This window comes from Brachyhypopomus gauderio, chromosome 19 (genome assembly GCF_052324685.1).
Source record: "Brachyhypopomus gauderio isolate BG-103 chromosome 19, BGAUD_0.2, whole genome shotgun sequence".
Lineage (NCBI taxonomy): Eukaryota > Metazoa > Chordata > Actinopteri > Gymnotiformes > Hypopomidae > Brachyhypopomus > Brachyhypopomus gauderio.
In genome coordinates, this window is record NC_135229.1 from 98,524 (window position 1) to 113,877 (window position 15,354).

Below are 15,354 nucleotides of genomic sequence, written 5' to 3' on the forward strand. Positions count from 1 at the left end.
CCACTGTTTGCCGGTGCTACACGTCCTCACTAAGGCCTTCATCACTCGGGGTCGTCTTCCCGACGTTTCCTTCCCCGTTGGATTTTGTACCCTCCCTGTGCATTGTGATGAAGTTCCTGGTCTTTTATTAAATACTGTATGTATATATCCAGCTCTGTTTTCACTGCCGGTTGTTGCAATTGCAACAATCCAGCACACAGTTGCAGGAGGACGTGGCAGAGACCATCACACCTCTAACGAACCCTGCTGTCGTACTGCAGTACTACTGTACACTTGATCCACGCACACAGCACCACAGCTGTAGTTTAATCAGGTTTATTTGCATTACATCTCTAGTGTATTTTCAATACTGCTCTAGTTGATTGCTCTTGATCAAGCTCTTGATTACTTGATTGATTCAAACATCTTTAATTGTTGTATCTATGTATGTATGATCGCTAGTGTGTTAGAGAAGGACTAGCAAAGTACGAATTTCATTGCTCAATGCAACTCCCTGTTTTCTGTGCACATGACAATAAAACTCTTGAATCATATACAGGAACATATGAGCTGAACACCCACATACCCAAACTAGCATAGTTTCCAATGACAGTGAAGTGCAGTAAAGGCAGTGGGATGAACCAATCAGACACTGTGATAATTTACATAAACAAGTAATGATGAACCAATCAGACACTGTGATAATTTACATAAACAAGTAATGATGAATCAATCAGACACTGTGATAATTCACATAAACAAGTAATGATGAACCAATCAGACACTGTGATAATTACCATAAACAAGTAATGATGAACCAATCAGACACTGTGATAATTTCCTATTTATTTATTGAATCTGGTTTTCAGCAATTTCGTTTGTTTTCAGTATTTATACAAACACTGCCACATTTCATAATAAAAATAAAAATTGCAAAGTAAAAAAACACATGAGTCTGAGCATATGTAACACACTGAACACTGAGGTTGTCACTTGCCCTCGTATTTGGGGTTGACAACTGTCGTCACTGCACTCTTATAGATCGGGTTCAGTGTCTGTGAAAAAATGCACACATTTATCAGGGGTGATAATTCACACACAAAAACCTCTGCAATTGAGGATATTCAGTAAACATCACAACAAGAGCTTCACTGTGCACATTTTCATATCACCATCACCCATACTGTGCAAATCAGTTAACAACTGGTTAACATCAGGCTAACAATCAGAACTGAGTATCACTGCACCAAGAAACAATGAATTATCTTCAATAAACTTGAAGGATTGCTGTGAATATATCTTAGCTACTGCCTGTAGTTACATACCGTGTCCCACTTGGCGTTCATCTTCTCTTTCTCAAACTTTGCAAACTCTCTGCGGTCATGAATAATCATGAGCAGTTTCCAGATGAGAAGCAGGGCCAGACCAATCAGAACGATGCCTCCGATCACACCAGCCACAATGGGGATGATGTTCTGATTTGTGTAGCACTCTAGAACCAAGCAGAAGAGAGTCATGGAAGTACAGTACACCAGACAGCTGACTCACCTGATTCACCACTGACTCACCTGATTCACCACTGACTCACCTGATTCACCACTGACTCACCTGATTCACCACTGACTCACCTGATTCACCACTGACTCACCTGATTCACCACTGACTCACCTGATTCACCACTGACTCACCTGATTCACCACATCAGATAAAGCAGTCTATGAATTTAGTCAGGTATGTCAGAGCAGGAAAGATATTTTTTAAACAGTTTTAATTCTCACCATGTGTCTTTGCCACTGTGAGCTGAGGTTCTGAAGATCTGCCTTCCTCGTAGGTGAAGAAGATCCAGCAGTCATTCACATCACGCTCTTTGCACATGTAGCGTATGCTGTTTGGCTCTGGGAGCTGCTCCTTCCTCATCACCTCTGAAACAGTTACGTTCTCACATTTGGTCGCGCACTCTGATTCCTGCAAATGACATTCAGCACAGTCCCTGTGCAACAAACAGAGAATTACACAGACAAAATACTGAAAAATATCTACATGGGTCCTAAGAGATAAAAATGCCACAACAAGATATAAAAATACCACAAGAGATTAAAATACCACCACTTCTTTCATTCGTTTCACACCTATTTTTGCTCCAGAGCAGGGGTGGCCAACCCGTCATAGACCAAGAGCCACTTTTCTTACTGTGTTACGGCAAAGAGCCACATCATACATGGGCGAGTGTAGATTGTTGAGCGGGGGGTGGCGAGTGTAAATTATTAGCTGTGAAGACAGTCAAATGCGTGTTTTCCATGCCGGTTTTAAAAGTATCAGCGGATCGCTAGGCTTGTAAACAAACCGCGCACCACGAAAATGTAGCAGTGTGTCGCCCCGTTAGTGCAGGTGAGAGCGCGGACCGGCTGGGGAGCCGCATGAAACCAGGCAAAGAGCCGCATGCGGCTCGCGAGCCACGGGTTGGCCACTCCTGCTCCAGAGCTTTTATCAGAATTTATAATGGCTTCTAATTCTAGCTCCTAGAGTTCCCAAGCACTGAACATTTAAGAGCATTTCCTGCTTTAGCACAGGTGACTCAATGAATTTTCTAATTAAGCTTTTAATGAAATTTAAATACATGTGAGTACATGGAGAACGTTCAAATGTGCAGAGTAGGAAAATTTCACACCCAGACCCAACAGAGCTGGAGACTGAACAATACTGGGAATGTATATGAGAGACGGAGGCATTACACCCCAGTGCCCAGTGGTTACTGAACCTGGGAACAGACCACAACAACCTCCCTGAACAAGTAACCATCACACTAGCAGATGTTCAAAAAAGGTTCTCAATTATGGAGAGCTAGAGAGCTTTTGCCCTGGAGGCCACAGTCCTCGCATACTGGCGGAATAAGCTTCACTTCGTGAGCACCTGACAGTGCAGATGAACCAGCTGCTGGGTCTGTAGGACCAGACAGACCAACCGGTGTACCTTAGAATCCCACAGGCCACACACAAGGAAAACAGCCAAAGCCAAATCCACTAATCCAGCACATAACAGCAGAATGCTGGCAGGCTGAGGAACACCATCACCAAGTGACTGGTGTAACATACAGAAACATCAGTCATGAGTCAAGGCCAGATACAGACTGACTCAATGGGAACAGGCGAAGGAACAGAACACTGTAGCAATCTCTAGAAATGTTGTGGACTTCACTACAATTTTTAATTTCTCATTTACCTGATGTCAAAGTGGGAGTCACATCTTTAATTCACAGTAGTTCCAGAGTGTGACTAGATGTAAAAGCTGTGTGTGTATAAATTGTAAACCGACTTTGGCTTCCTTGAAAGGCACAGCATATATATAACAATTAATTGATATTGAGATGCAGCTTGATCTGGGTACAATAGATCCACAGCTGTAATTCAGTACAGTCAGCAGTTACCATGCAATTCATGTCTGTATTATGATGTGGTGTTGACTCACTTGTGCTCGGCACAGACCTCTGGACAGGTGGGGCAGATCTCACACGTGGGGCCCTGGGACTTCTCACTACATTGACACACACCGCAAACACAAACTCCTCTGCCATTACATTCCTGTCCGTTAGCTGCCATACAGGGCTGTTTGTCCAGAGGACAGTCACACGCGCTGCCTGTGTAGTTAGCATCGCACACACATTTCCTGCACACACACCGACCGTGGCCTGCCAGAGAGAAACAAAGACACAAACACATTCATATTCTTTTCCACATAATCTATTTCTCATTCACGGTGACAATAAGGAAAGCACAAAAGCCTGGTAGTGTGTCCCTAACCATAACTCTCACTCTAACCTAATCCTAACTCTCACCCTAATCTTAATCATAACTCTCACCCTAACCTAACCCTAAACATAACTCTCACCCTAATCTTAATCCTAACTCTCAACCAAACCCTAATCCTAACCCTCACCCCAACCCCAACCGTAATCCTCTCCCTAACCCCAACCCCAACCGTAATCCTCTCCCTAACCCTAAACCTAACCCTCACCTTCATGTGGGATGTGCTGGTGTTCCCAGCTGGGAGATGATGACTGTTTTCCTCCTGCAGGATTAACCCTCTAAACTGGAGGGGTGGCTCCAACACACCTGTGTAGATTCATACCTGCACAGAGCTTTCCAGTGGAGCGGTCACAGTTGAAGTTATCACACTCGCAGAACTTTCCCTCGTATCTCTCCTCCGGGTTCTCCCTCTTCTTGCACTCACATGTTCCACAGATACAGTCTCCGTTGTTACTGCACACGTCTGTTCCGTTGTCCATTCGGCAGTTAGCGTCCATGTCCTCTGTTCTGACCTCATCTCTGCTACACTCACACAACCTGCCGATACGACCCTCGTTACACCTGAAAATACAGCATCAGCATCATTATTAAATCTACAGCATTCTGAGCTACGTCTTACGTCAGCTGAGCGATTTGGACAAGTTTTACTGCCATGCTTCACAGCAACAACAAAATCAATCGCCAACAACAATAGTAGTGGACAAAATGACTGTACCCCCAAAATCATTGAGTGTTTCTTTTCTGTGTTTTTGAGGTTTTCACTGACAATGGACCTTACACTGCATATTGGATGCAATTTCTCTGCTTTTAAATATTGTATTTGTAAATTAAAGCAGAGAACGTTTTATTTTGATTTCAGAAAACACAGGGTCTCAGTGCAATGTACTGTAATATGATGTTCATATATGAAAAAAATCCAGAAAAAATGTATTATTTGTTAAATTTACAAACTAGACCATATTTGTACATAAAAGAGGCCCAGTGATACATGTAAAACACTATACCTTTATGAACTGAATTTCTGAAATCCTGTATTCATTAGTGTGTGTAATGAAAGACTGACCCCTCCCTCACCTGAGGCCCCTCCCACACCTGAGGCCCCTCCCTCACCTGCAGGCGCCACACTCCAGGGTTCCATTGCCAAAGTGACAGTCTGGACTGTTGGGGATTCCTGTCTTATGACACTCGCACTCACAGATGAAGTTAAGCACAACCTCCACCTCTTCAGTGAAGCCCAGAAGTTTGATCTTTATAGTCTCAGATTTTCCTTGAGACGGACAGTTCTTAGTGGTGATGGCGACGTCAAAGTGCACCTACATGACGAGAACAAATTGTCAAGTCTTGTAACCAAGCGATTAAATCAGGAGCCCTTGCTGTTGTAGTGGACAGGACTGGCTTGTTTAGAGCAAAAGGAGGAACTCACAGCCCAGATTCAGCTCCTCCCCAACATCTGTTCTCACCTCATCACCAATTGAGATGTTGGAGCATTTTCTTCCACCATCTCCTGTTTCACTCACTCCATTCTTGCAGTGAGACACATATGAGATAGACACTCCCTCAGGCAGATTGCTGTTGTCCAGTATCACCTCGGAGGACAGAGACTGAGACACAGAGATTTACAAAAAGACAAGTAAATAGAAAAGAACATTTAATCTGCACAAATCCTTGAACATCTCAGACGGTCCCAGAGATTAGTTAAGTGCTACTAAGTCAAATCAAATCAAATATATTTGTATAGCACTTTTCACAACACATGTTGTCACAAAGCGCTTTACAGGATTTACAAGGTTAACAATACTATGGGTCCAAATCCCTAATGAGCAAGCCAAAGGCGACAGTGGCAAGGAAAAACTCCCTAGATGGTGGGGATTAGGAAGAAACCTCGGGAGAACCAAGACTCAAAAGGGAACCCATCCTCCATTGGGCGGCCCATTAACACACAAATTACACAAAAACAAATTATACAGACGAATACACAAGTCATAAATAAATCACACAATCAGGCTAAGTATAAGGTAACTAGAATGAAAGTTCTGGGTGTTGATGTTGTCAATGTAAATGTCTTGTGATGAACGCCAAGTTTTCATTCCGTGTCGGAGCGATGACACTGGTATTGTAGGCTCCAACTGCAGTGTGACAAGACAAGTGTGACAAGACAAGTGGCTTTTGGTTTAAGCTCAGTTCTGCATGATGGCCTATTTGGGTTGAATCATAGGCTCCTGCTGGCCTGTGTCCACGGATCTAAGAGACCATTACAGTACAATACATTACAGTCAGTGCTGTGGGACATTAAAGAATGTTTCTTGATGAGTCAATGGGACAGTGAGCCTTTAACCCCAGCAGTATTGGTGATCTGATGATTTCTTACTTAGATTCCTAGATTTGATTGACTGATTGTAACTTTTATTTGAGAAGTGAACCAATGTTATGACATAACTTAAATTTTGTCTTTGTTTAACTGAATGAAACTCATTTCATCCAGTTATTTATGTCAAGTGAAAGTATCTATTGGGCTGTACTCATCTGATCCAAGATGTGCCCTTTAACTAATTCTTGAATATGTGGTAAACTTGCCTTGTTTGTGTTACAAACAAAATGCTGAAGAACTCACGTTATAGGCATCAATGATGAGCTGGATCACATTAGAGGAGTTGACAGAGAGGGTTCCTACTGCTGATTTTGGAATAAGTTCGGCTAGCTCCTGATAAATACAGACACGTTCAGATTAAGCTGTGAACTATGATCTGTAAACTATGATTAAATTCCCAACAGAGATTAATATTTCAGATTAATATTTCAAATTCCTCAAAGTTTAAGGATTATTCAACTTTTAGGATTATTAACCTTGCACATGTTTGACACAGACATCCCCCATTACTTACATAACAGCAGTTTTCCAAACTACTAATGTAATATACAGAGTCATCAGGTGATTCATGAACCAGTAGATTCATGAACCAATAATGACCAGAAACTATGTAGAGGAGGTCAGCTGTACAGACCTTGTACAGAGGCTGAACATCTTTGGTCACAGCAAATATGGTCTGAATGTTGTTTTCACTCAAAGTGTCTGCCAGCTGGGAGATGGTGGGGTAATCCTGCAAGACAAACACACACATCCCTGTAATCCTGCAAGACAAACACACACATCTCTGTAATCCTGCAAGACAAACACACACATCCCTGTAATCCTGCAAGACAAACACATCCCTGTAATCCTGCAAGACAAACACACACATCCCCGTAATCCTGCAAGACAAACACACACATCCCCGTAATCCAGCAAAGCAAACACACACATCCCCGTAAACCTGCAAGACAAACACACACATCCCCGTAATCCAGCAAAGCAAACACACACATCCCCGTAATTAGGGTTGTCCCGATCCGATATTTGGATCGGATCGGCCGCCGATATTAGCAAAAAATGCGTATCGGGATCGGATCGGCAGGCACGAGAAAATGCCGATCCAGACTCCCGATCCAGTTTTTTTTAAGTCCGATCCGGGTTTTCCAGCGCAACCATTTAGATAATCCATTCCAGTTTTTGCTGTGGTTTTGCCAGTGAGAGTAAAATCCGGTCCGCATTTTCCAGCACACCTTCAGCACACGAGCATAGCGTCTCCCCAATTTAGCTCCGCAACATCTCCTAACCATTAGGACCGCCGTGTAAATTTGAAGTTATCGGTAAAAATGTCAGTTGTGTGAGATTATTTTACCTTAAAGGATGACAAAGATGAAAAGGTAGAGTGCAACATATGCCACAGTAAAGTCAAGCATGGTGGTAAAGCTGTAAGAACTTTTAATACAACCAATCTAATCAAGCATTTAGCGAAATACCACCATAAACAACATGACGAGTTTCTAAAGAAAACCGAAGACAAAAAGAAAGGTCCTACACAACTAACACTGGCAGAAACGTTTGAATTGAAGGGAGTGTATAGTTGGGGATGGAGTGTGGAGTAGAAGGCATTTTGCTTTTAATTGGTTTACAATATGTGCACAGATTTTTTTAAGCTTTGGTTTACACTTGTTCAAGAGCACTGATGGATGTTAATGTTAATAGACTATTTGTTAATAGACTATTTTCCACTCAGGTTGTGTGTTTTGCTTTTTTAATATAATTTACAATATTATTTGCACTTGTGGCTTTTTAATCCTTGGTTTACTGATGCTATTTCTGTTTGTTATTTAATATTTTGTCTATTTTGAGTTTATTAATTGCTAAATAAACAGGTCAGTTTCTCCTTACCAACCACTGTGTATTATTCAAACACACCTAATTCAGCTGGCTACTTGTTATCAAGAATAAAACGCTTTTCAACATGAGTTTGACAACAAAGTAAGTTGGCTAAATAACTTTAAACTTTAATACATGCTCTGATAGGCCGATATCGGTATCGGCCGATATCGGTATCGGATCGGAAGTGCAAATAAATATCGGTATCGGATCGGAAGTTCAAAAAGCTGGATCGGGACATCCCTACCCGTAATCCTGCAAGACAAACACATCCCTGTAATCCTGCAAGACAAACACACACATCCCTGTAATCCTGCAAGACAAACACACACATCCCCATAATCCTGCAAGACAAACACACACATCCCTAACCCTGCAAGACAAACACGCACATCCCTGTAATCCTGCAAGACAAACACGCACATCCCCGTAATCCAGCAAGACAAACACACACATCCCTGTAAATCATCCCCTACACCATCACACTCTCTTTGGCTGTGCCCACACAGCTCCCTGACTCACAAAGGCACTGTATGGACTAGCAGTGTTTCCACATGTGTTCACTGTATGGACTAGCAGTGTTTCCACATGTGTTCACTGTATGGACTAGCAATGTTTCCACATGTGTTCACTGTATGGACTAGCAATGTTTCCACATGTGTTCACTGTATGGACTAGCAATGTTTCCACATGTGTTCACTGTATGGACTAGCAATGTTTCCACATATGTTCACTGTATGGACTAGCAGTGTTTCCACATGTGTTCACTGTATGGACTAGCAATGTTTCCACATGTGTTCACTGTATGGACTAGCAGTGTTTCCACATGTGTTCACTCTGTATGGACTAGCAGTGTTTCCACATGTGTTCACTGTATGAACTAGCAATGTTTCCACATGTGTTCACTGTATGAACTAGCAATGTTTCCACATGTGTTCACTGTATGGACTAGCAATGTTTCCACATGTGTTCACTGTATGGACTAGCAATGTTTCCACATGTGTTCACTGTATGGACTAGCAGTGTTTCCACATGTGTTCACTGTATGGACTAGCAGTGTTTCCACATGTGTTCACTGTATGGACTAGCAGTGTTTCCACATGTGTTCACTGTATGGACTAGCAGTGTTTCCACATGTGTTCACTGTATGGACTAGCAGTGTTTCCACATGTGTTCACTGTATGGACTAGCAATGTTTCCACATGTGTTCACTGTATGGACTAGCAATGTTTCCACATGTGTTCACTGTATGAACTAGCAATGTTTCCACATGTGTTCACTGTATGGACTAGCAATGTTTCCACATGTGTTCACTGTATGGACTAGCAATGTTTCCACATGTGTTCACTGTATGGACTAGCAGTGTTTCCACATGTGTTCACTGTATGGACTAGCAGTGTTTCCACATGTGTTCACTGTATGGACTAGCAATGTTTCCACATGTGTTCACTGTATGGACTAGCAGTGTTTCCACATGTGTTCACTGTATGTTGAACCCCAACATTGAAGTCTCAAACTCATTTACCTCAACTAAGGTGTCAGGAAGAGTGTGTGTTCTCAACACACCTCAGCTGAAATAAAGGGTAGAGGGTAACACACACTTACGAAGGAAGTGCTCTTGGTGTACACGTTATTCTCCAAGTAGCACTTCCCGTCGTTGGGAAACACGAGGCCAGCTAGTTTTCCATCTCCGGCAAAGTGAAAGGCGGCATCCGTGGAGAAGACTAGCAGTTTGGTGGCTTCTCTCCAGCCGATTTCCTTAAAGAGATCCAGTGTAGATTTATTACAACTTGAAATGAAATGAAATGTGCCATATTTGTCAATTGTGAATTTACACAATTGGAATTTGTCCTCCGCATTTACCCATCTGTGCAGTTAGAACACACACACACACACACACACACACACACACACACACACACACACACACACACACAAGTGATTACTAGGGGGCTGGATCACACGTGCCCAGAGTGGTGGGCAGCCCTAGCCCGGTGCCCGGGGAGCAGTTGGGGTTAGGTGCTTTGTTTCCAGTCCTGCCACAATTGAGCATTAAGCCCAGATGTTTTTGGAATATACCAAAAACTAAAAGTAGACTTTAAAAACAGATTGAAGGATTTATTCAGAGAAGTCTGAGGATCAGGGAGTGTTTAGGTTCCTTTCTGGACTTATCTTCAAAGCCCCACCCTAGGGTTAGGGTTAGACTTATCTTCAAAGCCCCACCCTTCCTGCAGAACTGCCACCAAACACAGCTACCTTGTGGGCACTAGGACCCTGAGGAGAGGTTGGGGCATCACATGCATGAACAAGCCAGAAAGGGTTCATGCCTGAAATGGAACTACACTGACGGACAAGATAACAACCTACAGGCTGATATGGAGTTTGTTGGAGTCTAGACGATCTCCTCCCGCAAGAGAAGGTCATAACATTGGCTGCACGTTATCTTTACACATTCCTGCTGTATAGGCCACAGCACTCACTCAGGGTTAGGGTTAGAAACAGAGCACTGAGTGTCAGTAGAGTCAGTGTCAGCTTTTATTTGAATCTTAACTGATTAATTCCCTATATAATAGTTCACTGCCGTTCACCAATAACGCATCGCTAAGTGTGGCAAAGCAGTCGTGTCTTTTCAGAACAAAGAAGTTCTTACATCGTCTCCTACACACCAAAAACTTGTACATATGTGTATTGTGGTTATTGCCTGTTAGACAAGAGTGTTTATAACTCTGTGTTTTACTGTGTAATTGAATTTTGTGTTTGCTGCTGCCATATTGACCAGGACTCCCTTGAAAAAGAGGTTTTTAATCTCAATTGGATATTTCCTGGTTAAATGAAATGAAATTTAATAGACATTAGTCTGGGATTATAGTCTTAGATGCCCACTTGTTTCAGGTTTGGCATTGCTAATTAGATTATGGGTTTTGTCATGTATGTTAGGGCAGGAAAAACGCTGATGGGTGCAGTACATGTCTAAGGCTGTGAAACACTACAGGAGACCCACTAAGACTCACATTGCAGACAACAGCCTGCATGATGGCATCAAATCCACCCTCAGGTGAGTCCAGGTTTCCAGACGTTTCCTGGCGACTAACTACGTCTGTGAACTCTTGCCCGTTGCTGGTCAGGTGCAGCACGTTCTTGTAGCTGAAGGGGCGTGTGCAGTGGAGTGGAGCACAGGGATTCTCCAGCTTCTTAGGTGTGGTCATCACAAACGGCATGGCCAGCTTCTCCAGGAACGAACCAAACCCTGAAACCCACCAGAGCATGTGTGTGCTGTGTGTGTGCTTGAATTGTTGTCATGGTGACAGACGTCGGCCAGAGGAGGATGGGTTCCCCCCCTGAGTCTTGGTTCCTCTCAAGGTTTCTTCCTCATGCTCTTAGGGAGTTTTTCCTTGCCACTGTCGCCCTTGGCTTGTTCACTGGGGGCTAGGACTCGGCACTTGTAAAGCTGCTTTGTGACAACAACTGTTGTAAAAAGCGCTATATAAATAAAATTTGATTGATTGAATTAATTATAATGCTAATGGTAATCATAGTGGTATAGGATAAAAAATAGTCAAATTGGACAAAACATTTGTGAGTGTTTGTGGTCTCCTTCTTCTCACCGAGCCGTATGTCTGAGGTGAGGCCTTCCATCCTTCTGGCCAGATCCGTCCCAAGGTTTTTCACATTATGTAGATCCTGTTTCATAGAGTCACTGAGATCCATCAGGTAGTACAGGTCAATGGGGTAGTCCTCAGCCCTTTTGAACTTCAGAGAAAATTGCTGAGGTTCACCTACAGCACCAAGGTAAGACATGATGATGGAGTGGCTCACAAAAGCCTGTTGGTGCTCAGGTGTGGTGTATACAGGTGTGATGCTCATGTGGAGTATACAGGTGTTGTTCTCAGTTGTGGCGTATACAGGTGTGGTTCTTAGTTGTGATGTATACAGGTGTGGTTTTCAGTTGTGGCGTATACAGGTGTGATGCTCATGTGGTATATACAGGTGTGGTTCTCAGTTGTAGCGTATACAGGTGTGGTTCTCAGTTGTGGTGTATACAGGTGTTGTTCTCAGTTGTGGCGTATACAGGTGTGGTTTTCAGTTGTAGCGTATACAGGTGTGGTTCTCAGGTGTGGTGTGTGTGCCTGTAGGTGATGAAGAGCTCTGTACCTGCTCTCAGGTACAGCGTGAGTTTCTGAGGCTGAATTTGAGTGATTTCACTCAGCTTCAGCTTCTCGGCTTCATCTTTCTTGCGGTTGGTGACAGTTTTGTTCTTGTCTATCGTGAAGTTCCCACGAGGGTTTTCCACACTGATGATGGGGCAGCCCTTATCGATCAGCGCGTTGACTTCATCACATCGTGGAGACGCATAGTCCTGTAACAAACATAAAAGGACATTCAAACCATTCTGGACTTTAAACTTTGGAAGTTCTCTGTTTGCTGGATAATGGCCAAACATGTCTCTTATAATAAATCTCTCATAATAAAGAGATGGACATTTACTTTGCTTGTGCACCATCCACACTGCTGTCCAACCTGAATGCACTGTCCACAAGACACAGCTGAAGATTTAGTGCAGTCATTGACATCCACAGATGCGGCCTCTTAGCAGAACAGAGAGAAGGGACATAGCCCTGGTTTACATGTGGTTTATATGCAGAAAGAACATGACTATGAGCAGAAACAGACTACTAGCCCTAACCCTAGGATGACTACTAGCCCTAACTCTAGGGTGACTACTAGCCCTAACCCTAGGGTGACTACTAGCCCAATCCCTAGGGTGACTACTAGCCCTAACTCTAGGGTGACTACTAGTCCTAACCCTAGGGTGACTACTAGTCCTAACCCTAGGGTGACTATTAGCCCTAACTCTAGAGTGACTACTAGCCCAATCCCTAGGGTGACTACTAGCCTTAACCCTAGGGTGACTACTAGCCCTAACTCTAGAGTGACTACTAGCCCAATCCCTAGGGTGACTACTAGCCCTAACTCTAGGGTGACTACTAACCCTTACTCTAGAGTGACTACTAGCCGAATACCTAGAGTGACTTACCCAGCTTCCTTGTACTGAAGGAGAGATGACCACACAGCACAGAAACCAACAGCACTCTCATGTCCATCTATGAACAGAGGAAGTTTGAATATGACGTGTCAGACCAAGTCTGTGTGTACTTGTCTGTGTGAGTGAGAGAAATAGATGGAAACAATGATGCCAGTACATGATACACCCTCAGCACACAATGCTGTGAACAAGGGTAAGAAGATATTAAGACACACACACACCCTCTGGTGCTATATACTGATTCACACACACACACACACACACACACACACACACACACACACACACACACACACACACAGTATCTCACACCCCTCACGTTTCTGTAAATATTGTGTTATGTCTTTTCATGGGACAACACTATACAAGTGAAAGTTGGATATACTTAGAGAAGTGAGTGCACAGTTTGTAGAGCTACAGATTTACCATCTTCTTAAAATAACAATACCCCATTAATCAACAGCCATTAATGTCATTTATTAATGTCCTCACAGTGGATGTGTCCAGAATGTGCCCGGCTGTGTGGTTGTCCCTCTCTGGCGTCGTTTGTCTCGTAGTTACAAGGTTGTAGGTGTGAACGAGGAACAGAGCTGGTTCACTTTGTGCTTTGGGTCCAATTGGCTCATACTGGATATTCAACATGCCACCTCATGGCTACAAACTCAGGATGTGAGAAATAGAATTGTTGCTCCCCACAAAGAGGGCGTAGGCTATAAACAGATTGATAACACCCTGAAACACCTACAGCACGATGGCCAAGGATGTACAGCGGTATCGCCAGGGGCGATCAAAGACAAAACACATGTTGGCTTCAAAAAAGAGACACATGAATGATGCCAGCATTGGACAGGCTGAAGAGGGAAGTCAGTCCGTTAGAGCTCAGACCACAAGACACACACACACACCCACACACGTCAGGGGTGTACTCTTTCATTTCACATGCACGCACACACACACACACATCACACACACACAGTTTGACTTTGATATATTCGGCAAACCAGAGTGCAGAGTTGTTCTTGTTTGTAATATTGTTCCAAGAGGTTAAAACACTTCCACAATACACACACACACACACACACACACACACACACACGTGTGTGTGTGTGTGTGCCTGCGAAACAGTCCTAATGTGCTGTGTGTCTAAATTGTCTTGGCCAGGGTTTCAGGGTTATACATTAACTTCAACCCAGAACAGGAAACAATGTCCACATTATGTGGTCCAGTTGTGCTGTATGAATTCAGAGCAACAACGCTAATGCTCTTAAAATGAACAATAACCAAATAATGTAAAGAATTGATTTATAAAAAAAATAATACAACAATGCAGAGTGATTAATCAGCTTTTCGTTTGACTACCAGCAGGTTTTTTTTTTCATTTTTCTTCTTACAGATTTAGTATGCTCAGAAAAGTTACGGAATTTGACATTTTCAAAATTTACTATTAAAAAAATACCTGTCCAAGAGATAAAATACACAATAAACATCAGCTCCTGGCATTTCTGAGTAAATGACAAATCGACTTACCTTTGCATCCGGCACAGTCCAAGTCCGATTTCAGAATATATATAAAGAAAATTCATATATTCACACTGAAGCTGACAGAATTTTCAGTCAGTTTAGGTCTCCAAACAAGAACAAGTGCAGGACGTGAAGGAGCTGGTATCAGACGTCTTTCCTTGCCACGCTGGCCCCGCCCACATTCTTCTTGTGAGCTCTGGCTAGTAGACACGACTTCTGTAAGGGAGTCTGACTTACGCTGTTGTTCAGACATGGTGCAGCCAAGTTTAAACTTGTTATCATGAGGCTTTCTCAGTCAGGTGTGTGTCTTGAAAACTAGGAAATTCTGGACTAGTCCAAGTTTTTACTTTCCTGCCCTTTGTGTCAGGCAATGAAGAGACAGACAGACGGACAAACATATAGACAGATAGACGAATAATAGGACGAGAACACCACATTAAGAAGCTATAAATGCAAAACTAAATCTAAATGTACAAACAAAGAAAACATTTCAAAATTAAGTATTTTTTTGCACTGTTGTAGAGAATGTCATGATGCCAGTGTCAATGAGATATTACAGGGACAACTACTGGCAATATATACTCATATATCACATCAGACCTCTGTAACCAGTATAAGGAAAGGAACTAAGAATTCAAAACAAGAACAATGAGAAGAGATAAATGAAGAATTTAATTAAAGCAGAACGAAGATAACAGAGAAAAGGGAACAACAGAGTAACTGACATGATCAGTAACGAAGAGGAACCCTAACCCCTACATGATCAG

The 15,354-nt window shown here is 42.8% G+C and overlaps 1 protein-coding gene across 2 annotated transcripts; it reads right to left on the reverse strand.

The window, feature by feature from the left end:
- Nucleotides 1-813: 813 nt before the first annotated feature.
- LOC143482858 (integrin beta-1-like) lies at nucleotides 814-14,744 on the reverse strand. Of its 2 annotated transcripts, XM_076981423.1 has the most exons (16): nucleotides 14,594-14,744; nucleotides 13,058-13,124; nucleotides 12,508-12,608; nucleotides 12,175-12,379; nucleotides 11,628-11,798; nucleotides 11,034-11,269; nucleotides 9,628-9,780; nucleotides 6,785-6,880; nucleotides 6,394-6,483; nucleotides 5,243-5,383; nucleotides 4,893-5,095; nucleotides 4,105-4,343; nucleotides 3,445-3,664; nucleotides 1,758-1,969; nucleotides 1,305-1,471; nucleotides 814-1,034 (listed from the first exon to the last, which is right to left on the reverse strand). In XM_076981423.1, exons 2-16 carry the CDS (start codon nucleotides 13,122-13,124, stop codon nucleotides 969-971), a joined length of 2,367 nt encoding a protein of 788 aa, XP_076837538.1. In that variant the 5' UTR covers nucleotides 14,594-14,744; the 3' UTR covers nucleotides 814-968. The 2 variants fall into 2 exon arrangements, 1 of the variants encoding a protein (XP_076837538.1); XR_013122307.1 differs by lacking the exons at nucleotides 814-1,034; nucleotides 1,305-1,471; nucleotides 1,758-1,969 and having other exon boundaries at nucleotides 3,527-3,664; nucleotides 3,991-4,343.
- Nucleotides 14,745-15,354: the final 610 nt, after the last annotated feature.

Bases quoted from the DNA above. Each gene is read 5' to 3' on its own strand.
- LOC143482858 (XM_076981423.1), bottom strand. From the start codon at position 13,124: ATGGACATGAGAGTGCTGTTGGTTTCTGTGCTGTGTGGTCATCTCTCC. The intron at 4,344-4,892 runs GTGAGGGAGGGG...CTGTATTTTCAG, and splicing joins CTGGAGTGTGGCGCCTGCAG to GTGTAACGAGGGTCGTATCG. The intron at 1,035-1,304 runs GTATGTAACTAC...ATTTTTTCACAG, and splicing joins TGAACGCCAAGTGGGACACG to ACACTGAACCCGATCTATAA.